The following is a 23,220-nucleotide window of genomic DNA, read 5'->3' as shown; positions in this document are numbered from 1 at the left end:
CTGACGGCAGTGGTAAGCTATCCGGTGTACTTTTGAAGTCTTACAACTGAAGATACTTGGCCAGGGGTCTGCTCTGGAGGGTTTAAATGTGGCAGTGGTGTTGCTGTCAACCGTTGCTGTCAACCAGTATGTCGCTAACGTTGACGTATCGTCTAGAGCTCACCGATCCAGAGTCAAACTCCAGAGCAATGCGCACAGGGTCCTGTTATCAACGTAGCGACCACTGTGAATTCAATTCCAGATCCTACCGCCACTTTGCGAACCTCTGATTCGAGACAGCGGAGCGTTTGCATCTCGAGGATTTGCGTTGTGTTCGCGTTCTTTGCCCTTCTCTTGTCTGTATCCGGCTACTCGTGGCGATAGTGATTTGCTGAGCCTTCTGTTGACAGGACTTCCATGAAGCGGGCAGGAGGACTCGTTCGCACCAATGAATTTGTTCAGTGGTCAAGCAATAATATCGCGTACGACTGGAATGAACCAGCTTGTGGAAAGTCACAATGAGATTTCTTTAGAAGTCAGCACGGCATTTCGTTCGAGTTCAAACCCCAATACAGCGGCGTGAATTCACGGTTAGCCTTGAATCTGAGTGGCTGTCGTTGATGTAGGACGACCTCCTTGCGACGGCACTCAAGTGTGTTGAGGAGGAACTGGTTCATTGCTTCTCTCGCGTCACATCGAGACAATGTTACAGTAGCATAAAGATACAGGAGGCTACGAGGTAGAGGACGACGGGCTCCGCTCGGCATCGGTGACTGCAGGCGAGTTCTACGGGGCGGCGGCGACGCGAGGGGTGCAATTCACCATTGTTTTTGCTCCGGGCTTCAATCAGCGTCGAAGCATTAATCCGACAAATGAATTTCTCGACCGAGGTCCGCACAACTGGAGGATCCGTTGCCTCCAGCCCGGTCACAACCACTGATCACCCTCTAGGTGACTTTTCTGTTGGGTATACCATCCTTATGACTTCGGCCGACCGGATTCTTGCGATGCCCACGCACATACCAAGTATATGCCAAAAGTTATTGCGAAATGATCAGTGGCCGATAGTTTAGAGACCCAACGTGCATCGCCGAACAGTCACACGACGAAATTACAACCGCCTTGTCGTATGGGTTGAATGCCGGTGCCAACCCCCTGTTTTCACGATGCCGATTCTAGAAGAGACTGTGACGGACAACGAACACCATGACAGTTCTGCAATCGCAGAAGGCGATGCTTCCAGTCGCCATCCGCGTGTTCCTCCAACCCCGGCTTCAGTTAAGATCAATGTCGAAGGCGCCTTTATCGTCGACGACGAGACGAGCGTCCGTAATGGCACGGCGAGCGAGCATGAGCATGTCCACTGGGAACACAAGGACATCCGCCTTCCACATCATACTGACGTGGTGAGCCATGTTGCCGTTGATGTACGTCATCTGCGCGATGTTTCATTCCATCATACCCGCCCCTGACTCTAATTCTAGATTGGCGGCTCTCTGGCGAAACTGGTATACTTCTCTCGCGAACCAGGCTCAACGCACGGCGGCGGCCGACTGAATTTCGTCAACTTCGAGACAGACCGGATCGATCTATGCATCGACTTCATTCAAGAACTAAAAAAGACGCAATCAAAGCTGAACGGGTCGACTCCACAGGAGCTGTGTGTCATGGCGACAGGAGGCGGCGCATACAAGTTCTATAACCGGATGAAGGAGTTGCTACACGTGGATGTCGTTCAAGAGGACGAGATGGAGTGCCTCATCATTGGTTAGAACTTGAAGAGAGGCTTTCTGGGCAAGATAACTGACTGGTTCCGAAACAGGTCTGGACTTCTTCATTACAGAAATCCCCCGAGAGGTATTCACATACAGCGAAGAGGAGCCGATGCAGTTTGCGGAGGCCCGTGCAGACATCTACCCCTACCTCTTGGTCAATATCGGATCCGGGGTGTCAATGGTCAAAGTCTCCGGACCTAGGGAGTTTCAGCGTGTGGGTGGTACGTCCTTGGGGGGCGGGACATTCTGGGGCATCCTGTCCCTTCTCACCGGGGCCCGCACCTTCGACGAGATGCTCCGCCTGGCGGAGCTGGGCGACAACAGTGGCGTAGATATGCTTGTAGGAGATATCTATGGTGGAGGATACAGTAAAATTGGGCTCAAAAGCACCACTATTGCGAGCACGTTTGGGAAAGTGTTTCGAATGAAGAGAATGGCTGAGAGGCACGCGGAAGACGGCGAAGGATTGTTCAGCGGCGACGGTCATGGTGAAGACCATGACATGTTGCGAGGATTCAAGATTGAAGACATGGCCAGAAGCCTGCTGTACGCGATATCGAACAATATTGGCCAGATTGCTTACCTACAATCGGAGAAGCACAATCTTCAACACATTTATTTTGGAGGCTCTTTCATTCGAGGCCATACCCAGACGATGAACACCCTTTCTTACGCCATCAAGTTCTGGTCCAAAGGCGGGAAGCAGGCTTACTTCCTTCGGCACGAAGGCTATCTTGGTGCAGTTGGAGCATTTCTCAAACGACAACCGAAGAACTGGGGCAGACGAAATAGTTTCGAGGATATCCGACTTGGCAAAGTGCTGTCGAGGGAATAAAACATAGGGTCTCTCCCCAACAAAGCCCTTCACGCAAGATTTAATCAGGATTCGCCGCTTCATCAGACTGATCTGTTTGATGTGGATGGCGCCAAGGGTGTATCTATACCTTTGATACCGACGGCATACGCCCAACAAAGCCGCCCTTTGGAAAGGATGAGGTGAATATTCAGAACCCAGTGAAACACATCATTTGCAAGACCCATAGACAGAATACAGCCTGCCATGGAAATCAGAACGCTCAGGCCACAAGCAGAGGCTGCTCATGAGCTCGGTGCCGGAAGTGGCATGGTTGTCTTAGACTGGATATCAGATGTCCGAGCCGGAGGACCACAACTCTTTGTATAAGGATTGTGGAAATCATCCAGCGCACCTCCGCCTGGAGATCTACTTGTAGAGAAAACCCACTATGGATGATGAGTTTGCGACCGAACGCATTTGCATGAGAGCGGATGGGTTTTTCGTGGAGGAGCAGACAGTGGGTAGCTTCTGACGGGCCACTGAGAGTGGTGTGGAAAGACGCAAAGATAGTGTCTGCCGATCTACATACCTATATGCGGGAATATCCATGAACGTAACTATGTCTATCTACCTTTGTTGTTCAGCTGCATAATCCAAAAGAAAGGTTCGAGAAGTCAAGTGCTCAGGCCATTACCGCATGTTGGTCGTATAATGCAGTTCGCCCACCGCGTGAGAGCAACCAAGGAAAAAGCTCGGCCGGTGGAGGCTCCCCCAACGCCGCTTGCCGGTTGGTTGGCCTCGGGTCTGCCAAAGCCCTGACGATGCCTGACGTCAAATGGTTTTGCTCGCTCTCACATCTCTCATCCGGCCCTCACATGAGACTGGTCAACAATGGCCGCTATCCAGCCTCCTTCGGGTCACCTATATCTTACGCTCGTTCTTTTGCGCTGTCGCTCTCGAAATCGCGCATTCCTGTGAGACACATGCTCTCTATCTCTCCCTGACGTTCGTTGTTTCTGGGCCTCGTTCGCGAAACCACAAATCCAAATCCCTTGCTCGGTGATCTGCCGCGAAGCGCTTGAGCCTGCGGATGGGTTCGGCATTGCGAGAAAACAACAAACAAGTACTTATTAGTAGACGAAACCACAACTGCAGCGCTTTCTCTTTGAAATCGCCAAAGACTTGACCACAAGGCCTTTCTCAAGGCGCACATTGCTTGTCAATGGTCTGCGCCGCCACCACCGAAGACTAGACCTTTGAATTGACGCATTGATAGGCTCCTCTCGTCACAGCCGCATCTGCTTTCTCCCCAGTAACCCCTGCCCTTGTACATCGCCAGGCCACGACTACCATTATAACGCAGCCGGCGACGTCGTGTTCAGGACAATACTCCGGAGGTACACTTGCTGGCGCCATCATCGGAACTTTCTTTGGAACCCTTCTATTGATCTTTCTTTTTAATTCGCTGCAAGCGGGCGGTTTCGGGAACCGACGTGAAGAAGTCATAGTTGAGCGCAAGCGACGACGCCGGAGTCGAAGCGGCAGCTCGTCAGGGGTACGGCGACCGAGTAGAGTATACTCCGGTTAGAAGAGAATTCGAGGTCTCATTGGGTATCAAGATGAGAAGGAGGATCAACACGAGGTGTACGATCATTGATGGTTGATCGACGACGGTTTGGACAACATTGCTGCAGGACAGGTTTGCAATGCAGCTGATCAGATCTCGGATTTACGAAGAGCAAAGAGATTTGAATATGGGCTTTTGGACAAGGGGCATCGAGTGGGGATCTGTCCGAATGCTTTGCATTTTATGTATAAAGCATCTTGGTTGTTTGAGGTGCAGCTGCATGTGCGCCTGATTTGTTCATTAGGAAGGTACCGAGGGCTACTTGGATTGGGATGAAGATTGTGACGATGTTTGTTCGTGACTACCCAGGGAACGGAGGTCAAGTTGCGCAGAAGCTGTGATCAGATCCTCTATGACACTGAGGAAGATTTCAGACTTATGGTCTCCGTTGATTTCAAATTTGCGATTCTGCTGGTAGAAGTATCCCTCCTGGTATCTGTTTGCCCCGTTCTCCGTACCGAGTACCAAGTACGAGGTACCCCACAGAGTGATCTGCTTGCACCTAAACTCGCCTTAACTCGCCTTAACTCGCCTGACCTCCTGCTCTGGCACACCCATTTAGGCTTCTGCCGAGCAGCATTCTCCCTCCTTGCTTTGTTTCCACACTTAGGATCGATTAATTTGATAGTCTCTACGCTCTGTTCTTTTGTGCAGTTATATCTCTGGAAGTCTTTCATCAAGGTTATAAAACATAGAACACATTGCGAGATTGGCCAACGACTTTCTGCTGCAGGTCGAACGGTGAGCCCCATTCGCAGGCACGCGAGCTCTGCACCATGGCCGTGAAAGCGGTGATACCATTCCTTGTGGGAATGATGCTGCTCACTGGGTGTGCCAACACCCTTTTGACGAAGTTTCAAGATCAACAATGTGTACGAGGCTGCAACAGCAAGAACCCAAAGGATCACAAGACGTTTGAACAACCAGTCATCCAAACGTAAGCTCCGCCATTCGTCAGGCCGAGTTGTTGGTCACTAATTCCCACAGGGTTCAAATGTTCATCGGGGAGATGGGATGTTGGTTCGTCATGTTGGGATTCTACCTGCATCGCTACCTTACCCTGCGCTCCAAAGATACACCCCTCCTGTACCGGCCCGTCAACACCGAGGAAGAACACGAAGAGGATCAAGAGGAGGATGATGATGATACCGTCCGGCCAGCGTCTTCGCGCGATGCTACTGATCCAGCATTGAAACCACTTTTACCTAATGCAGACGACCGAGCTCATCTCAAGGGTTGGAAGGTTGTCCTGTTAGGACTTCCAGCTTGTTGCGATATTGCAGGCACCACCTTGATGAATGTTGGTTTGCTGTTCGTGGCTGCGTCCATATACCAGATGACCAGAGGAGCATTGGTTTTGTTCGTCGGCCTATTCAGTGTCTTGTTCTTGAAGAGAAAGTTATACTTGTACCATTGGATTTCCCTTATTATTGTTGTGCTGGGCGTTGCTTTGGTCGGGCTGGCCGGGGCAATTTCCTCTGGCGACAAGAACTCTTCTGCACCCAAGGAGGATGGCATTGAGCTGATTCGACAAACAGTACTTGCTGCGCGAGACATTATCGTCGAAACTGTCGACCCTAGCGTCTTGCGTACTGTCCTCGGTATTTTCCTCATTGCTTTTGCCCAAATCTTCACCGCCACTCAGTTCTGTCTTGAAGAATGGATTCTGGAGCACTACGCCCTGGAACCCCTGAAGGTTGTTGCTTGGGAAGGTTTATTCGGATTCATCGTCACCATCTTAGTTCAGACCATTCTGCACCTGGTGGTCGGCACTACAAAGGCTGGGAGGCACGGATACTTCGATGCGGAGGAAGGGTATCGTCAAGTTTTTACCAACCGGGCAATCGGCATCTCAAGTCTTGCGATCATGGTCTCCATTGGTGGCTTTAACTTCTTCGGTCTGTCAGTGACTCGGAGTATTTCTGCGACATCTAGATCCATTATCGATACATGTCGAACTCTCTTCATTTGGATTGTCTCGCTTGGGCTCGGATGGGAGTCTTTTAAGTGGCTCCAAGTCCTGGGGTTTGCGCTGGTGAGTTTCAAAATCATCTGTTTCAATGCGGAATGTGCTGACCGACTGCTACAGCTAGTTTATGGCACATTCATGTTTAACGACCTGGTCCGACCGCCAATCAAAGCTCTTCTACCTCAAAGGCGAGAGGGCGAAGAGCGTGAGGAACTCCTGCCAGAAGAACCAGTTGAGCATATATAGATTCTGCTCAATACGAGAAGAGTGTTGGACACTTTCACGTCACCGTGACTTCCTCCAAATCGTGTATCATGTTGCTAGACTGAATGTTTTTGTATCTTTTCACGAGTCCACTTCTTGGTTTGCAGCCGCTGAGAGACAACCTCTGTTGACCTAGGTAGGCTCAGCCCGTTCTACGGATAAATGGATACCACAACATACTCTTTTCAAGGCTGATTTCCAAACGTGGAGCAACAACACTTGCTCGCCATGTGCCGAGATTCGAATGAGCTCACGCTGGTTCCGCTACGATACCTTGCTCTTCAATACTATGTTTTGTCTTTTCTGAACTCCTCTCGAGGATGGCAATTTCCAGGTGACGGATCTGAGTGGTGGATCCGAAAACGCAGTGTCCGGATTTTGTCCCCCTTCATGCAAGGCATGACAATTAAAAAAGCTACAAATACCCTTCAAACCTTACTGTCATGCTACGCAGTGCGACAATTCTGCGACATTGCAACTCTTTCACGGTTGTGGTGTGCACCCTGAAGTCGGGTTGAAGCAAGGGATGAATATCTGCGCCCAGGTGGCTGGTTAAGACTTCGTCCAAAGAGTGGGACGACTCTGTGTGACACCGAATCTGATACTCGACGAGGATATACAAGGGTAAGATTCAAGAATCGGCTGCTCGCGTCTTGCAAAGGGATCTGGTGCCACTGGCAGTTGGATTTGCAACATGCGCAGGAATGAGTAACTGTCCTCCCCTGGAATATATGTCTCATCTTATCCTTTTGTCGAAGGGCTACGTCCACAGCCTACTTATTCGTGCTTGCGTAGACACCATGGAACAATCGATTCCCACGCCCGTTCACGACGCAGCGCCTCAAGATCACGGCCACTCCTCAGCCCTCCATCTCACCCATCGTTTGAAGGAGGGACAAATGACACCACCCCCCTCTCCCCTCCTCCCTTCTCGGAACGGATCTAGATGGCAGCTGTCAAGGCTGCTTCGTCGACGCAAGTCGGCTAGATCAAACCAAAGCGGATTATTGCAAGACATCTTTCGAACCGCCACTTCACACCCCTTCGTGGCAGACTTGGGGATTCGTTTTCCTTTACTTCTGCCCGAGTCTCCTGCCGTTGCCAAGGGTAATTCTCCTACCACGACACTACTTTCTCCAGAGCTGCGCAGGATGTCCGCCAGCTATACCGACTTGCGTTCGCTGGCGCGGAGTCAGGCTGCTTCGAGCCCGGTCACCCCATTGCTTCCAAGCGCCATTGCAGGAGAGCCACAGCCAAAAGGTCAATCATATTTCAAATTCCATAATCCACGAGAACGTCTGCCGACACCCATCCCGAACGACGATTCTTTGGACAGCCTACATATTCTGTCCTATTATTACAACGGTCTGGAGTGCGACGAGCAAGACCAAGCATCCCACTCTTCTGAACAAGAGACACTAGAAGACGACAGTCTAAGCACAGCGTCGGAATCTATGCCGGTAACACCGCGTGACCACGAGTATGAAGGCACTCCGTGTTGGGACGAATCTGGATGGCTGGCCAATATCACATCGCATGAGGAGAGGATCCGCCGATTCAAAGCTCGATACTATCAAGTCGTGCAGCGTCCTTGCATATCCGATCGCGCAGGGGACAGCGAGGATGGAGTGGTACACATCCACGCATTGCTGTTCCAAATCAAAGTGCACTAACTGTATTTCAGATGATCGCAACCGTGCTCGTAGGACCAGGCAAGCCGAAACTGGTTCAGATTCAACGTCCGCCCTCTAGTCGATCGAGGGGTAAGTCGCCTGCTGAAGGCGCCCCCATCCCTTCGACGCCGAAGAAAGCGCCTGTTGAAGTCTCCGCCTTCAGCCCGTACGACACCCCTTGCGATGTCTCTCACGACTCCCACATTTCAGACGACACCTGTATCCGTACCCAAGAACCCTCGCCTTCTTCGACCCGTGCCGTCCCGCAGCTCCTTGCCTTTGCAACACGAGGCAGGACCAGCAGATCGGAAACCAGTGTGTCCGACGGAACTGGGCCACATATCCGCAAGTTGACTGATCCATTTACGACGTCGCCCAGGAGGATGCGCAGCGATCGATCTTTCCGCACGTTGGAGATGAGGTGGGCCATTTGGGACACACTAGAAGTTGATACGCGCTCCGTTGCACAGCTGTCGCCTACTACCAAAAGTGCAAAATGGTCTCGGTGCCGAAAGTTAGAAAGAGCTCTGAACGCAGTCACTATGGCCATCGACGAATTTCCCGATGGTATGCTATGTCTCGATTCGCCCGCCGTCATGGAGCTGCGGAATCCGCAAATCACTGACGCCACATATATCGAGGCCCTTCGGCGAATATTTCCCTTGGCACCCTCACTGCTCATTTCTGCAATCATGGCCTGGGTCTTCGTCGACCTCTATTTCTCTCGACTGAAAGACCAGCTCGTTTCCACGGAGCGGTGTTGGGCACAAGCCGCAGCCTCGAACGAATGTCTGCACCGCATTCCTGAGAAGGCGAGAGAAATGCTAGGAATCGGCCTCTCCGACGAAACATCCATTATGCTCAATGAGTATGTACTCAGGAAGAGGGCGACGGCGATGCAGGCAAATATTGGTGTGATTGGACGAAGGCTGGTCGAAGCTTTGAGGGGGTCGTGGGATGAAGATATATGGCGGTCTCTGAGAGTCTTGGTGGAGGTGATTGAGGCCAGTCCTCCGCGCTGGCCATGATGGCAATTCTTGTTGACAAATTTTCTTGTCATTGTAAAACCAATAATTCAATTCATTCCTGATGTGCAGTCCTCACCGTAATGCCAACCTGACATTCAACCCCGTCTGATTCAACACCCAAGCATTACTTACTTCCCATTCCCTCTTAGGTTCATCCAGTTCAATGCTAAATTTCATGAGCAACGCTGGAACAAGCTTGTGCAGCTCCAGCATTGCAATGTTCTTGCCCAAACAGGATCTCTTCCCTGCACCGAATGACAGGAGACTGTGCTCCATATTCTTGGTCTCTCTTTCTTTGTCGCTGAGCCAGCGGCCGGGATTCCAGACCTCAGCATCGGGGCCGAAGACGTGAGGGCTCCGGTGGAAGACCCATGGATTAATACCTAAGACAGTCCCTTGAGGTAGAAAGGTGTGGGTGCCATCTACGTGTTGCAAAGTCAGACCTTCTTTCGGAACGATGCGTTCGAGTGGCAGTGACAAGGCGGGATTCATCCTGAGGCCTTCTTTTACTACTGCACAAAGGTAAGGTAGGCTTTGTTGAGTCTCGTTCCACGTTGGGGATGGGCTTGAGATTTTCTTCTGTGCTGCAGCTGAGTCTAGTTCGGTGATCAAGAGCGAGAGCGAGTGGGGGTTTTTGAGAAGATGGTAGAAGATAGCGCGTAGAGTCGAGGCAATCGTGTCGCTTCCCGCATTTATATTCATCTAAACAAAATATGGTTAGGCTGTGTCATGGCTGGGAAAGGGTTTTGGCACTCACAAATAAGTTGGACAGAATCTGAGCATCTGTCAGTGTCTCGTCCCCTTCGGTATCTGGTTTCCTGATTTTCAGAAATCGGCTCAGGAAATCTGGTTTGTTCAACTTGTCCTCTTTGTTCTCTGCACGACCTTCTTCTAGCTCGCGCAAACGCTCCTTCAGCAATCGTTGAGCAAACAGCAAGACAGGCGAACTGACGCTCTTCCGGAAATACCTTATGTATAATGGATTCTTTCCTAAGACAGCTTCATCCAGCCAAGGCATTTGGCCGAGGACACTGAAGTAGGAGAAATTCGCTCCGATAGCTTTGATGATATCGTCCACGTCCATACCAGACTCAATGAACCCCAACCGGCGACTGAAGGTGAGTTCCCCAATGACATCGAAGGCGAAGAACTGTAGAAAGCGTCCCAGGTCAAGCACACGTTTCTGCGAAAGCGAAGAATAGGCAAATTGTTCCTCGAGGGCCTGTAAAAATACATCCGTCGTGCGGTCCACCAGTTCCTCATATTCTACCAGCGTACTTAATGAATACGCATGAGCAATCAACCTTTTTGACTCTGCGTGCTGGCTTTCATCCGTCATAGCCACAAGACTGGCCGCACGTCGCCCATTCACAATATTCTGAAAACAGCTGTAAAAGTCGGACTTCACAAGGCCTTTACCGATGCCGTAGATCTGGGGGATGTAACTCTGCGAACCTGTAACGGAGATGCAGTTGGGCCCCAAGCGGACGAGGTTGCCATAATATTTGTGGAGCTCAAGGTGTTTCTCGTGGGCATTTCGGTTGTAGACGAGAAGGAGGCGATAAAAGTCTGTGAAACTTGCGGCGAAAGGCCCAGGTATTGATGATAGAGAAAAGTAGTTTTTAAGGAGATATAATACGAGGATGATGGGGACCGCGTAAGTCAAAAGGGGAAGTAGCATGGCTCTTGGAAGTAGGTAGGGCAATCGAGAATCAGCCAAACGAATAGACGTAGGTTGGATTCCAAAGGTAGTCAACAATGCACGTCGAGTGCCCTTACATCTGTTCAAACCACAAAGATATAGCTTGAGGCGGGAAGAATGATCATAGTAAGGTGGGCTCTGCCTGGGTCAATAGCCTCGGCGTCCTTCCGCTCAGAGGAAGTAGGGCAGGCGAGCTGGTCCGGTTACTGAGGAAGTGCGCAACAACTGATCTAGACGGACAAGAGAAAGAAACCTGCTGAAGATCTTTTTTTAGAGTGGCAGAAACGGGATGCCCCATTGCTCCTGAGCGGAACATTTTCCGTACCCTCGGTTGGCGCCCACATTTGAGAAAAATTATGAGTGTCGATTTCTGCAAGAGACTGATCGCTGCCGTTGCATCCGCATGCTTTGGGATGTCTAGGCGCCCAAACTGAAGCCGAAGCCCCAGTCAGGTTGATAATAGCTTTTCATTGTCTTTAGACTCGATGATGAGGCCTTGCGATGGCCGGCTGTTGCGAGGCTTGACCTAGCCCGCTTAGCCACGTCTTTGGCCGATTCAGCTGAATGTCTTTGGGCTAGTATTTCATGGAGCAATCCTAAGGCTTGCACAAGAACACAGATGAAGATTCGCACACTTCATGGTTCCGTCCAGTCGACTTGTTCGGTTACCGGAGCACGCCCATCTTTGGTATACGAGATTTTCAATCGCAGGCGGAGTTTTGAGGACAGGGGCTATTCGCGTGGTCAATGGATGAGCTAGGATATAAGTGCGAATGAACTTACCCCGGTCGCTGCAACAACCTTCATGCCTTGAGTAGCCTCATCACCGGCTCCCAGCGTGCTTCTGTTTATCGCTTGCAAAGTCAATTTCTGACTCTTGGGTACTGCGGCCTGCAAGCCGACATTTGACATCTGTTCGAACGCCGAGTTATTTTTGAACCTCGCGATAGCTTGTATTGCAGAGCCACTTCTTGAGACCTGAATTGCAACCGACAAATCGTTTTTATTGTATGCGGGGTGTGCCTGTGGTCCAGCAGGTGCAGGGCTGGTGGGTTTGGCAGTTCCGTTGCCGAATAGATCCATGATGGTATCCGTATTGGAGGGCGGTGCAGGGCTTTTCGTTTGTGCTGGAGGACTCGAAACTGAGCTCCCACCTCCGAGAATGTCTGCCAATAAGTCTGCTGTCTGTTGTTGGCCGTTCAGTGTAGCACTCGTGTCTACGGCAGGCACGTCCGATCCCCCCATGAGATCAAGAAGCATGTCGGATTCTGTCGCCTTGGCAACCTTGACGTTTGTCTTCGCTTTCAAGGTCTTTCTCTTGTCCTTAGCAGGCGCTGCTGACTGCCCGAGGACTCGTTGCTCCTCTTTAATTTCCGGTGGCGGCATCTTCTCCAGCACGCCTCTTCGAATCGAGTCATAACCAAACATGTTGCTATACTCAACAGCCCTTTGCTGGATCTCGATGCTTAGATCCGCCGTTCTGGAATTCATGAACCGCCGTATTCGTTCAATTTGTGACTGGTCTGACATCCTCGTTGTCAGCTTCATAGCAGAAGTGACAATGTATTCGGTCACCACTTGATTTGCGTATGTTGAGTTGAGGATTGTCGTGTACAGGTCAACAATATCATTTTCTTTTACTTCCTTTACCAGCTCTTCTTCTTCGTACGATCCACCACGAAGTAACGAGTCACCATACTCACCAATGACCCAGACAGCGGCCAGGGTCAGAGCCTCTTGTGTGATGTCCGCTTTCAGGGCCGCGTATAGTTTCTGGACTGCATAAGTTTGCTGGTCAGGCGAGGTGGCAATGAGACGAATGAAAGACGATAGAATTTGCTCCTTGACATAGTTGCCAGCCAGCTTGACAACCCGCAGCATAGTATCGATGTGCCAGCGTTTGTTAGGGGCGAAACGATCTGCCGCAATGCCAATCTGCGTCGTCATCACGGGTTTAAACTCGGTATCAGCGACTTCCAGAAATGCCAATAATTCTCGTATCAGCACTCGTACGTTGTCTTCGCGGATCAGGGTGAAACTCAGATCCAACGCTCGGCGTCGGATTGAGATATCTGGGTCTCTCAAGCACTCTAGAATGGTATTTCTGTGCCTTTGAACTGCGTTAGGCTCGATGGCGACCACCTTGATCAGCGTGTTAAGTGCCACATATCGAATGTTATTGTCTTTGTTGGCCAAGAATTTCCCCAGAATATTGACGCCCAGCACTCTCAAACCCGAGTCAGCTTCGATGTCAAGAATTGTAAGGACTGCCTCGTACAAAATGGCGTTTCCAACATTCTTGGTAGACTCGGTATTGGTAGCAACTTGTGCCAGAATGTCGTTGATCTGTTCGCTGGTGGCCGCGTCTCCTCGCCCTAGCACTCGGAAAAGCTGAAGGATCTTGACTTGCAAGAAAGGATCTGTGATTCCCGAAACATCGTGTTCAGGCGTGTACCCCGAGCTCGTTAGACTTTTCAACGTGCGGACCAAGTGTGGAACAACTGGTCGGAACATTTCGACCACGCCCTCTTCACCCCCTTCTGCTTCATCTGCCTCACACATGCTCGTTATCAGGGTCAATCCACAGAGGAGGACTCCGTGATTCCTATCCTGTAGCAGAAGTTTGGCTTTTTCGAGGAAATGTTCTTGAAGATCTGGGACTTTCCGGCATATCCGCATGGCGCAGAGCGCAGCCTTTCGACGTATGTAGGGGTTCGCGGTGGATATGAGGGTCTCGACTTCGGGGAACAAGTCTCTGGACATTTCGACGGAGGCAATGTTGCCTAAGGTACAGAGAGCGAGGCCGACGACATATTGGTTAGAATGGTTGAGATCGCTGTGCATGATCAGTAAGGGTCTTGGAGGAGCTGGCAGAGTGCATACGTACTTCTTCAATGAGTTCGTCACCAATGTGAGGACTTCCTGATTCTCGTCCAGCAGCAGCATAGTCCCCAAATAGCCCAGTCGTTTGTCCGCAAACCGCGGAGAGGCCAATAGTTTAAGGCATTCTATCTGGCCGAAATGCGTGCGTTCTCCCAGGGTGAACAGGTATAATAGCTTTGCGACATTGTTCCTCCTACTTCAGGTCAGAGATATCCCTTCTCAAAGAGCAATTGTGATGCGAGACCTAATGTTCGAATCTCCGCTCTCTTCTCGAAAACTAGCCCGGATCGCGGCACTCTCTTTCTGGACGACAGCACGCTCATCTGCGATGGTCTTGGAGGCCCGCACATTGCGGATGAATTGCTTGACTTCATCACCTGTCAGTAGGTCTCGAGCAGTGCAGACAGTTCATAGGGTGACTGACGGGAGGTCATGATGGTTCACACTGACCCAAATTCGGGGTCGTCCAAGTCTGTTCACTCTTTCATGGATTTGGCTCTACCATGCGCTGGTTTGGGATAGACCATAGGCTTTGCAGGCGAGCAAGGATGACGGATGCCCTAAAATGTCTGTGATCGTTGAGGATTCTGGTGTCTGAATATCCGCTTAGGAACCACTCGCTGCATCCGCAGAAGTGTCCTTCAACAGCAGCCAATCGGGGACAATGCCACGCCAAGAGCCGCGAGTTCTGTCCTCCTCGCCTCCTCACCATCTCGCCATGTTTCCGCTGCTGGCTTCAAGACGTGCAGACAACTTGGCATGAATGGATTTAATGTCTGTCAGCTCGCCCATAATGCCTGAGTATGTCCAAATATTCTCGTGGAGGATGTGCCGCCTGCCGGAAGGCACATGTCAAATGCGACGAAAGAAAGCCGGCCTGCTCCAGATGTATGCTTTCAAGCACGACGAAACAGAGAAGCAGCGATCTAATTGAATTCAGGCATCAACCGAGGTTGGCTATGCCCTGGCTATCAAAGGCCTCTCCGCTGGTCCCTTAAATACGAGAAAACCACGAGGCCAAATTCGCCTGTTCCGGTAACAGCCTCCAAATCTAGTCTCCCTCTAAACGAATCTTGCCACGAGAGTTCGTATGCCCCTCTCATCAGCCTCCAGTCTGGCGATGGAAGCTCTTCTTTTGATCTACGAACAGGTCCAGTGGACTACGACGTTATGCTCACGCCACTGTCGGCAGAAGAGACCGGAAAGACTTTTAATCCAGAAGCGCTCCGTTCAAATGATCTAGTCACATCATCTGTCTATCGACGATCGTTATCAACCTTTCAAGATTCCACTTTGCTCGTCAATTGTTATACGAGAATTTTATCCCGGGTGCTGTCTATCTATGATGGTCGCCACAGCCCTTTCCGTGCTGCGGCAATGTCCACGTGGAGGCGGTCACCACTCCTCTTCTCGGTATTCAGATATTTTGTTGGTATCTACCGATCGAGCCTCGATGCAGACTGCCGTCTTGATGTGGCGGTGAATCAGGCACGAATTGAAGTTCTAGGTCAATTGTCTTCCAATCTCCTTCCTACCAGCACCTCCGTTCCAATTCGAAAGACTGAAGTCCTCTTTGTTGTCTGCATGTTTGGCCTCAGCAGTAGTTGGTACGACTTGAATGACCTCGGATTAGAACACTACAATGCTGCTACCGCTCTCCTACCGGAACTGCAGCTGCAGACATCCAATGTTGCCCCGAGAACCGCTCAATTCTTTGCCGAATTCTTGGTATACTGGTGGATGATGCTATCATTTGCTTACAATCCGGGCTCTCACAAAATCCAGAATCCACCACCAATTTGTCCTCGGGAGGCGCTAGAGCTCCGAATCCCGCACCCGCTTACTGGTGTATCGCCAGAATCTCAACTTCTTCTGGGCATGGTCGGCCGTCTCGTCCTATCTCAGCGTAGGATGGCCCTTCAGCAACCAGCAACTACCGCAGGTTTGCTCCCTTGCACGCTCTCTGACGATGTGCGACCTCGAGAACTTGAGTCTCAACTGATTTCTTTGGAACTTCCCAGACCAAATATGGTCTTAGATCCGGAAGATCCTCATACCTCTGTCCATGACCTGATCAACATTGCGCAAGCATATCGACTGTGCGGCCTTTTACTACTCTATCATACTTACCCCAACCTCCTTGAGGTCAAAATGGCTAACCATGCTTCGCACGGCATGAGAACATCATTCGCTCGGAATCACAAAACAAACTCGGAGTTTCTAGTATCATTAGCAATTCACGTTTTACAGGTGTTGGAGCAGAACTCGAAAAGCTCCGGCACTCGGACCATCGAAGCAATTTTGCTTCTGATCATATCCGGCGAACTTTCGCAGAACATGATCAATCCTTGTGGCAGTGAGAGCGAGATTCAATGTGACATATGCTCTCAGCTGCCTGCAATTACGCAGTGTCAAAAGTTATCCGACTCGCATCACCGATTGACAGTGACGGAAGCAAGATCCATAGTCATCGCCCGGTTTGAACGAATCCAAGCTATCCTACCCTTCAGTACAATCCGGCATATGAAGTCCTTGGTCCTAGAGACCTGGCGGTTCATGGACCAAGGATTAGATGTCTTTTGGGTGGATTTGTTGATCAAAAACAACTGGCAGTTCGTGATGATCTGATTCTGGACATGCAACTTCGGTATTACCCAGGCTAGGCATCAGTCACGGATTACTCCGCATGAAAAATTGGCACTAAATGTCCCCTTTCGACTACCCTTACTGTGAGAGACCTGTCCGTTTTCTTGTTCCTTTGTTGATCACAACACCTTTATTCCTACGTCCGGGTGCGCATGCATTTACGCAGATCGAATCTGTGATCGTGAGCGTCACGATGCACATCCTCCTTGTCCTTTGTCATCCCAACCAGGAGTCCTTCACTCATGCTATTGCCGATCAGGTTATTAAGGGAGCACAGAGCAAAGGCCATACGGTGAAGATCATTGATTTGTATCGAGATGGTTTCAACCCGGTCTTCACTTCGCGCGACTGGGAGCAATTTGAGGGTGTGCCGATGCCTGAGGATGTGCTTGAGCAACAACGTTTTGTGGAAGAATCGGACGCGGTTTTTCTCATTTTCCCAATCTGGTGGTACCAAATGCCTGCCATGATGAAGGGATGGCTGGACAGAGTCTGGTCTGCTGGCTGGTGCTACAAGTCGGAGCGCGACCCTGAAGGTAGCCTGCTGAGCCATCGGCCTTGCACAGTCTTCGCCCTGGCTGGCGCAACCTCCCGACAACTTGACAGATGGGGCTATGACAAGCAAATTCATCATCTATGGCGATATGGTATCTTCGGCTACTGCGGGTTCGAACCTCTCAGAATCACGATCCTCGATGACTGCTCTTACCCTGAAGGTGGAAAACATGCCGAACATTTGCAGACAGCATTTCAAGCAGGAGAGAACATTGGCCATGATCCCGAAGCTCTTCCTGGGATCAAACCATTCTTAGACAAAGGCCTCAACATTCGGGGAGACAAATACGTCGAGAGGTGACTTTTTTGCCTGGCTCAAAGTCCACCAACGCGAATCCACACCGACAACACAAAACGCCTCGAAAGCCGATAGCGATTCGACAAGCTGGAGAGAATCTAGAGTGGGGACCGAGCTCTCTGCTTGCTTTGCACAGGACTTCTAATAGACATGAACAAAGGTGATTTGCACCACGTACACCGCTTGTATGTTAGTTTGCGGCATCGAAGTCCGGCGGATGCAAAACCTGCTCGCCTGCAACTACTCCAGCTAGGCGGGATAATCATGTCATCTCTCATTGGCCACACTCCAGACGCCTTACTCAATTCGAAGCAAAATTGCGAACATCCTTGACAAAGGTCCAACGTCAACCACAACATAGCTCGAGCCGAGAAGCTTGGATGCTCCTACTCGCCTATCAATTCAAGCCGATATCAACTTGTGGCTAGCTAACGAGCCATCATATGAAGTGCTCAAGAGGCTCGGTAGCCCCTTCTGCTTCCCTCAGCAGATGTCCAAGTGTGGTATTCTATATCTAAATACCATGTGGTCTTGCGGGGCAGAATCTATTTACCCTGATTGATCTTGAGCATTAAACGGTGACTTCACGAACTCTTCACTGCTTCGCAGTCTCATTATCGGAAAACAATGGCCAGCTTCAAGAAGAATAGCACGACTAATGGCACAATCACTTATGGACCAACAATCAACACTCTCCCAGCATCCTGGTACCGCGAAGAGGGAATGTATGAACTTGAAAAACGTGCAATCTTCTCCAAATGGTGGCTCTGCGTCTCACATTCTCTTCGATTCAGAGAGATCGGAGAGTTTGTGAATTTTGAGATTGCCGGCTACAAGTTCTTCGTTATCCGGGATCGACAGAATGAGCTGAGGGCCTTCTTGAATATTTGTCGGCATAGAGCGTATCCCGTCATTGAGAAGGAAAGTGGCCAGGGTGGGAAAATTAGTATTCTTGCATGCAAGTATCATGGTAATACGGCGGTGCTGGCACAAGGCACATCCTCCTTCCTTCTCTTCACTTTTGATTGACGCCTGTCAGGATGGTCTTATGGCCTCTCTGGCAATCTCGCGAAGGCACCGCGTTTCGAAACAGTGGAGAATTTTGACAAGTCGAAATATTCATTGTACAGTGTCCATGTGCGAGTTGACAGACTGGGCTTCGTCTGGGTCAATCTCGACGCTGCCGACCCCCCTACGATCCCTTGGGAAGACCATTTTGAGAGAGTTGATGAGCAGCCACGCCAGAAAGATTTTACCATGGACGACTTCAAATTTGACCATGCTTGGGAGATGGAGGGAGAGTACAACTGGAAGGCAATGGTGGACAATTATAACGAGGTATTCAAGATCCGCCAGTGAACAGTCTGAAGCTGACGACGTGCTCAGTGTTACCACTGCACAACTGCACATCCTGGCATCTTGGCGACGACCAAACTCGATACTTACGACATCAAGGGCATCAAAGGGTGGATTGAGCACTATTCGGAGCCGTTGGAGAGTGTTGAACACAAGTACGGAGTGCAACCAACATACTTCTTCCCTAATGCGGCCATATTGATATCGTAAGTGCCATTGATGTAATGGTTGCATTCATTGTACTTCCTAACAAAGGAAAAGCGATGGAATAACATATCTCACTCGATTCGCACCAAAATCCGCAACCTCACTGAAGCTGGAATACGAGGTCTATCGGCACAAGTCGTGCTCTGACCAAGACTTTGAAACGATGAATCCCTTCTTCAAACAAGTCGAAAAGGAAGATCTCGATCTCTGCAACGCCCTGCAGCGCAACCTCAATATGGACACATATGTCAAGGGACCACTTCACCCTCACAACGAAAAAGGCGTCATCTACTTCAAGAATCTTGTGAGAGAGGTCCTGCATAAACACATGGAGGAGGAGCAAAACGCAGGCCGAAAGATCTACCCAGCCCGGAGGGACGACGACAACCAAGAGATTGCAGCCGAAGAAGCTTTTTGTCGCCTTGCCTGTGATGGTGCTGGACCTAAGGCGGTCCCGCAGTGGTAGAGTCTGGTGGACGATCAGTGTGCGTTCGACTATTTGTAGGGTTCATATCATGATGGTGGGCGTATCTCGCAAGACGTTACGATATCTTGTATCTACATCTCATCCATACAAACCCCGCACCACCCAGTAGGATCACCGCGGAGTCGATTCTGGGGTCGCAATGTCATGAGAGGGCCAACGGGCGACACAACCCAAGAATCAGATGCTGGCGACGATGACCCAATCGGCGCGTCTGACATCAACGGAAGCCGAGGCTGACGTCTAGAGGGCGATGAATTCGGGGAATGGTCGTGCTGATTGATCCATTTTGGGTAGAGTTTAGGACAATCCGATAATCCAAGCTCACTGTGAGCTTTCGGATTCAGGGAGCCCGAGAATCCAATCTTGCATTTAGTACCCCAGCACGTCCAGAATTTTGTTTTCGCGTCCGGAATCATGGATGCCTGCTTTTCTGCCATGCACATTGTTCTGTAACATTTGTGATAATATCTCCTTTCTCTTTTCTTTTTTTTGGGAGGGGGGTGATACCCCACCATGGCACTTCCTCGCTCCAGCAGTCAAGAGCGAAACCTCCTACGTCCGCGACCCACGAGGGCATTGCCCGAAACCCTGCGTGCTTCAGGCCAGGGACTGAACGGCTTTGCCGATGTCTCTTCGAGTATCTCAAGGCATGCTCTCCTTCCATTCTATGCCTGGCATTGCGACGCTGACAATGACATCTCAGCGGCCGCTCCACGCCAATCCCTCAGGATGCGCCGCCTTCAGTACACTCCCTTTCCACGGCGCGAAAAGCTGCCCGTGCCCAAGCGAAGCATCGTATGTTCTATACGATCGATTACGTGTCTCGCGTCTCCTATTTTGATGCTCGGAGCGAATACCGCGACTTTCGTGGTTTCTTTGTCCTCTTCTGGATCGGTCTGGCCATCATGGTCATCACGACGTGTTTAAGAAACATCAAAGAGACGGGCCACCCATTGCGGGTCGAAGTATATGCCTTGTTGTCCAGGAATGTCGTTTCTCTGGGATTAAGTGACGCGGCCATGGTGGCAAGCACTGTGCTGAGCTTGCCCATCCAAAAATGGTCACGGGGAGCGAAGGGTGTCCTGCGATGGCGAAGAGCTGGGATTTGGATACAGAGCGTGTTTCAAGCACTGTGGTTGGCTTTATGGGTGAGCTGGCCATTCTTGCTGAGCTGGACCTGGACTTCGCAAGTCTTCTTCGCTCTTCACACCCTAACCTTCCTTATGAAGATGCATTCCTACGCATTCTACAATGGACATCTGAGCGAGACCGAGCGACGACTTCGAGACCTCGACAAGCCCGAAACGGCAGACCGGGGCAAGGCCGTCAAATATCCCGGCTCTCCCTCTCGCTTGCGCCAAATGGACTTAGAGAGTTCCGACGAAGAGAAAGAAGACGAGCAAGATTTGGCTCAGCTCCGGCAAGATTTGGCCACCGAGTTAACTTCTCCTCTTGGACAAGTCACATACCCTCAAAATCTAACACTGTACAATTACATTGACTACGTCCTATGTCCTACTCTTTGCTACGAGCTCGAATACCCGAGGACACCCAAAATTCGATGGGATAGCCTCTTCTACAAAACTCTCGCCGTGTTCGGCTGCATCTTCTTGATGATCACAGTCAGCGAGGAATTCATCATGCCAGTCCTGGTCGAATCAGCGACGCAGCTGCGTCTGACGACATCTCTCTCGGAAAAGGCATTGATTTTGGCGGAGACCACCAGCATGATGCTGTTCCCATTTATGATCACCTTCCTGCTCGTCTTCCTGGTAATCTGGGAGTACATCCTGGGTGCGTTCGCAGAGATTACCTGTTTTGCCGACCGCCATTTCTACTCGGACTGGTGGAATTCCAGCGACTGGCTCGAGTTCAGCCGCGAGTGGAACATTCCAGTCTACCATTTCCTGCGCCGACACGTCTTCTTCTCATCCAAGACGTACTTCTCGACTCCAGTTGCTATGACAATCACCTTCCTTGTTAGCGCCCTCGGTCATGAGCTGATCATGGGCTGCATCACGAAGAAATTGCGTGGATATGGCTTCTTCGCAATGATGCTGCAACTGCCGATAGTAGCACTGCAGAGGAGCAAGTTAGTTCGAGGTCGATGGGTGCTCAATAACGCAGCATTTTGGGGCAGCATGATTCTGGGATTGAGCACCATGTGTAGCCTGTACGTTCTGGTTTGATTGGAGGCTTCAGTAAATACGGTAAACTGTCATATGTGTAGAGTATAGTCTGTGACAATAGGAGAAAATCAGAGACAATAACGAGCAAAGCTAACTCCATGGAAACTGTAAGCCTGACAGCCACGATGCCCAACAAGGGCATGGCCTTGGCATAAGTTTATGCATGGCCTTGGTATTAATTGTGTGCATAAAACAGTGTCCAAAATATCTCGCTAATTTAAATTTGTCCTCGACTCCCGCACCGCCATCGGGGCCGCCGCTTTAAAACAGCCACCACCACCGCCACAGAAAGATATCACACTTTTCCTATTTCAAGAGATGACTCGCTCCTTGTAAGTGCCTATTCTTATTTGTTCGCCTCATCAGCACCACTGTTTTGGACATGCTTCCAAACAATATGACGGAGGATGACGGCGTATTCCATGTCCACGGACGTCCAGATTAACGACAGGCTGTTAAAACGTCCTACAGACTGCACCTACTCCATCGTGAAGCTTCACAATGCTTCTTCCGCATCACCTACACTCTGCAACAACCGTCCTCTCAATCCCGATCCCTGTACATTGCCCACCCCCCACATTGAAGGTCTTTGAAAAATCACTTTGCTCGGGACAGCGGACAATAAGATGACAAAAATCACATTAAAGAACGCTGTTGCTGGTCGGTGCTCTGCTCTCCCTTCACAACCCGGTTAAGTTTCTCCAACGCCGTCCTCAACGGAACCTGAATATACACGCCGTGGACAAGCGTAACCTTCTCAATGTTGCACCTGCACTACCTTGCCTCCCAACAATCAGCTCACTTACTTTGCACTCTTGGTGAAATCCATCGCTAATGTTGTGATTGTCGATAGGCCCGCCAGAGCCAGTGTGTGGAAGTTCACCTATATGGCAAGCCGCCAGGAGGGCTTCTTTGTCCGGGAGGGAGATGAGCTCGATTACCACTCAGCCATCGTCACCAGCAACGGAAAGGAGCCCATCTTCGTCAACGGGCATGAGCTGGTGGTCCCACGACTGCGTGTGAGGCGCGATTCGGCCGGAAAGCCCATCACACAACCTCCCGGACTCTGGTTCTGGGAGGTTAACGACCCGGACCAACTCGAGCCGGACGGCAGGGAGACGTGGATGGAGCTGGGGTTCTTCTCAGGCCCAAAGGACCTGGAGAAGAAGTTGCTGGATTTCTTTGCGCGAGACTGGGGGGACAAAGTCACCGGACCCGCTGGCGCTCTCAAAGACGGCCATGGTGTGTGGGACCGATTTCTCTTCCGTCGCTCAGGGGAGCAGACTAAGAGGATGATGGAAGTCCGGGAGCAGTACTGGCAGGCGCAACGGCAACGGCAACGACGACAGGAGGAGGAACAGGAACAGGAACAGCAGCAGCGATAATGAAGGCCCCCCCCCCAGCCTCTCTTGCCCTTTCTCTTCCCCTTCTCGACTTCCTCAGTTCTCTGCCTGGAAGGATAGTGGTTGGATATGTTGCGCTATTGGGCCGGAAATTGGTCACTCGTGTGCTTGTTTGCTGGCGCGGAATGGTCCTCGGCCCTTTCCTCCCCCAGATTGCGCCCACAGGGCTTACTGCTGTAGGGACAAGTCTCCGAGCTTGCTGCTTTCCCCGTCGACGTGGATAACAGAGTTGGTATCATGGGAGTGAGTAAGGGAACTACTCATAACAGGCACAGTAGACAGCTTTTCAATTAAGACTTGACTGAGCAAAGCCTTACAACTCGCCATGTTCCCGATTAGACAAGATGGATGGACCGGAGCAGCGGAATTGGCAACCACCAACT

The 23,220-nt window shown here is 50.7% G+C and overlaps 8 protein-coding genes across 8 annotated transcripts; 6 read left to right on the top strand and 2 right to left on the bottom strand.

Moving 5' to 3' along the window:
• Positions 1-1,145: 1,145 nt before the first annotated feature.
• Positions 1,146-2,589, top strand: Z519_03594 (pantothenate kinase; the record flags this gene model as incomplete). The annotated part of the gene is made up of 3 exons (XM_016761344.1): positions 1,146-1,406; positions 1,464-1,746; positions 1,802-2,589. The coding sequence occupies 3 exons, from the start codon at positions 1,146-1,148 to the stop codon at positions 2,587-2,589; spliced, it is 1,332 nt and encodes a 443-aa protein (XP_016623194.1).
• A 2,364-nt stretch (positions 2,590-4,953) lies between these two features.
• Positions 4,954-6,392, top strand: Z519_03593 (uncharacterized protein; the record flags this gene model as incomplete). Its single annotated transcript, XM_016761343.1, has 3 exons — positions 4,954-5,114; positions 5,165-6,212; positions 6,267-6,392. 3 exons carry the CDS (start codon positions 4,954-4,956, stop codon positions 6,390-6,392), a joined length of 1,335 nt encoding a protein of 444 aa, XP_016623193.1.
• A 1,169-nt stretch (positions 6,393-7,561) lies between these two features.
• Z519_03592 (uncharacterized protein) lies at positions 7,562-9,111 on the top strand (the record flags this gene model as incomplete). Its single annotated transcript, XM_016761342.1, has 2 exons — positions 7,562-8,041; positions 8,095-9,111. The coding sequence occupies 2 exons, from the start codon at positions 7,562-7,564 to the stop codon at positions 9,109-9,111; spliced, it is 1,497 nt and encodes a 498-aa protein (XP_016623192.1).
• A 72-nt stretch (positions 9,112-9,183) lies between these two features.
• Z519_03591 (uncharacterized protein) lies at positions 9,184-10,792 on the bottom strand (the record flags this gene model as incomplete). The annotated part of the gene is made up of 2 exons (XM_016761341.1): positions 9,184-9,813; positions 9,869-10,792. 2 exons carry the CDS (start codon positions 10,790-10,792, stop codon positions 9,184-9,186), a joined length of 1,554 nt encoding a protein of 517 aa, XP_016623191.1.
• A 657-nt stretch (positions 10,793-11,449) lies between these two features.
• Positions 11,450-14,130, bottom strand: Z519_03590 (uncharacterized protein; the record flags this gene model as incomplete). Its single annotated transcript, XM_016761340.1, has 5 exons — positions 11,450-11,545; positions 11,597-13,649; positions 13,701-13,892; positions 13,941-14,073; positions 14,121-14,130. The coding sequence occupies 5 exons, from the start codon at positions 14,128-14,130 to the stop codon at positions 11,450-11,452; spliced, it is 2,484 nt and encodes an 827-aa protein (XP_016623190.1).
• Positions 14,131-15,073: 943 nt separating this feature from the next.
• On the top strand, positions 15,074-16,324 carry Z519_03589 (uncharacterized protein; the record flags this gene model as incomplete). The annotated part of the gene is made up of 1 exon (XM_016761339.1): positions 15,074-16,324. The coding sequence occupies one exon, from the start codon at positions 15,074-15,076 to the stop codon at positions 16,322-16,324; it is 1,251 nt and encodes a 416-aa protein (XP_016623189.1).
• A 211-nt stretch (positions 16,325-16,535) lies between these two features.
• On the top strand, positions 16,536-17,198 carry Z519_03588 (uncharacterized protein; the record flags this gene model as incomplete). The annotated part of the gene is made up of 1 exon (XM_016761338.1): positions 16,536-17,198. One exon carries the CDS (start codon positions 16,536-16,538, stop codon positions 17,196-17,198), a length of 663 nt encoding a protein of 220 aa, XP_016623188.1.
• A 624-nt stretch (positions 17,199-17,822) lies between these two features.
• Z519_03587 (uncharacterized protein) lies at positions 17,823-22,819 on the top strand (the record flags this gene model as incomplete). The annotated part of the gene is made up of 6 exons (XM_016761337.1): positions 17,823-18,165; positions 18,235-18,533; positions 18,582-18,757; positions 18,813-19,220; positions 19,949-21,418; positions 22,288-22,819. 6 exons carry the CDS (start codon positions 17,823-17,825, stop codon positions 22,817-22,819), a joined length of 3,228 nt encoding a protein of 1,075 aa, XP_016623187.1.
• Positions 22,820-23,220: the final 401 nt, after the last annotated feature.

The sequence above is a fragment of the Cladophialophora bantiana genome (assembly GCF_000835475.1).
Source record: "Cladophialophora bantiana CBS 173.52 unplaced genomic scaffold supercont1.4, whole genome shotgun sequence".
Lineage (NCBI taxonomy): Eukaryota > Fungi > Ascomycota > Eurotiomycetes > Chaetothyriales > Herpotrichiellaceae > Cladophialophora > Cladophialophora bantiana.
Note: the sequence above shows the minus strand (reverse complement) of the source record. Positions and strands in the feature narration are given on the sequence as shown.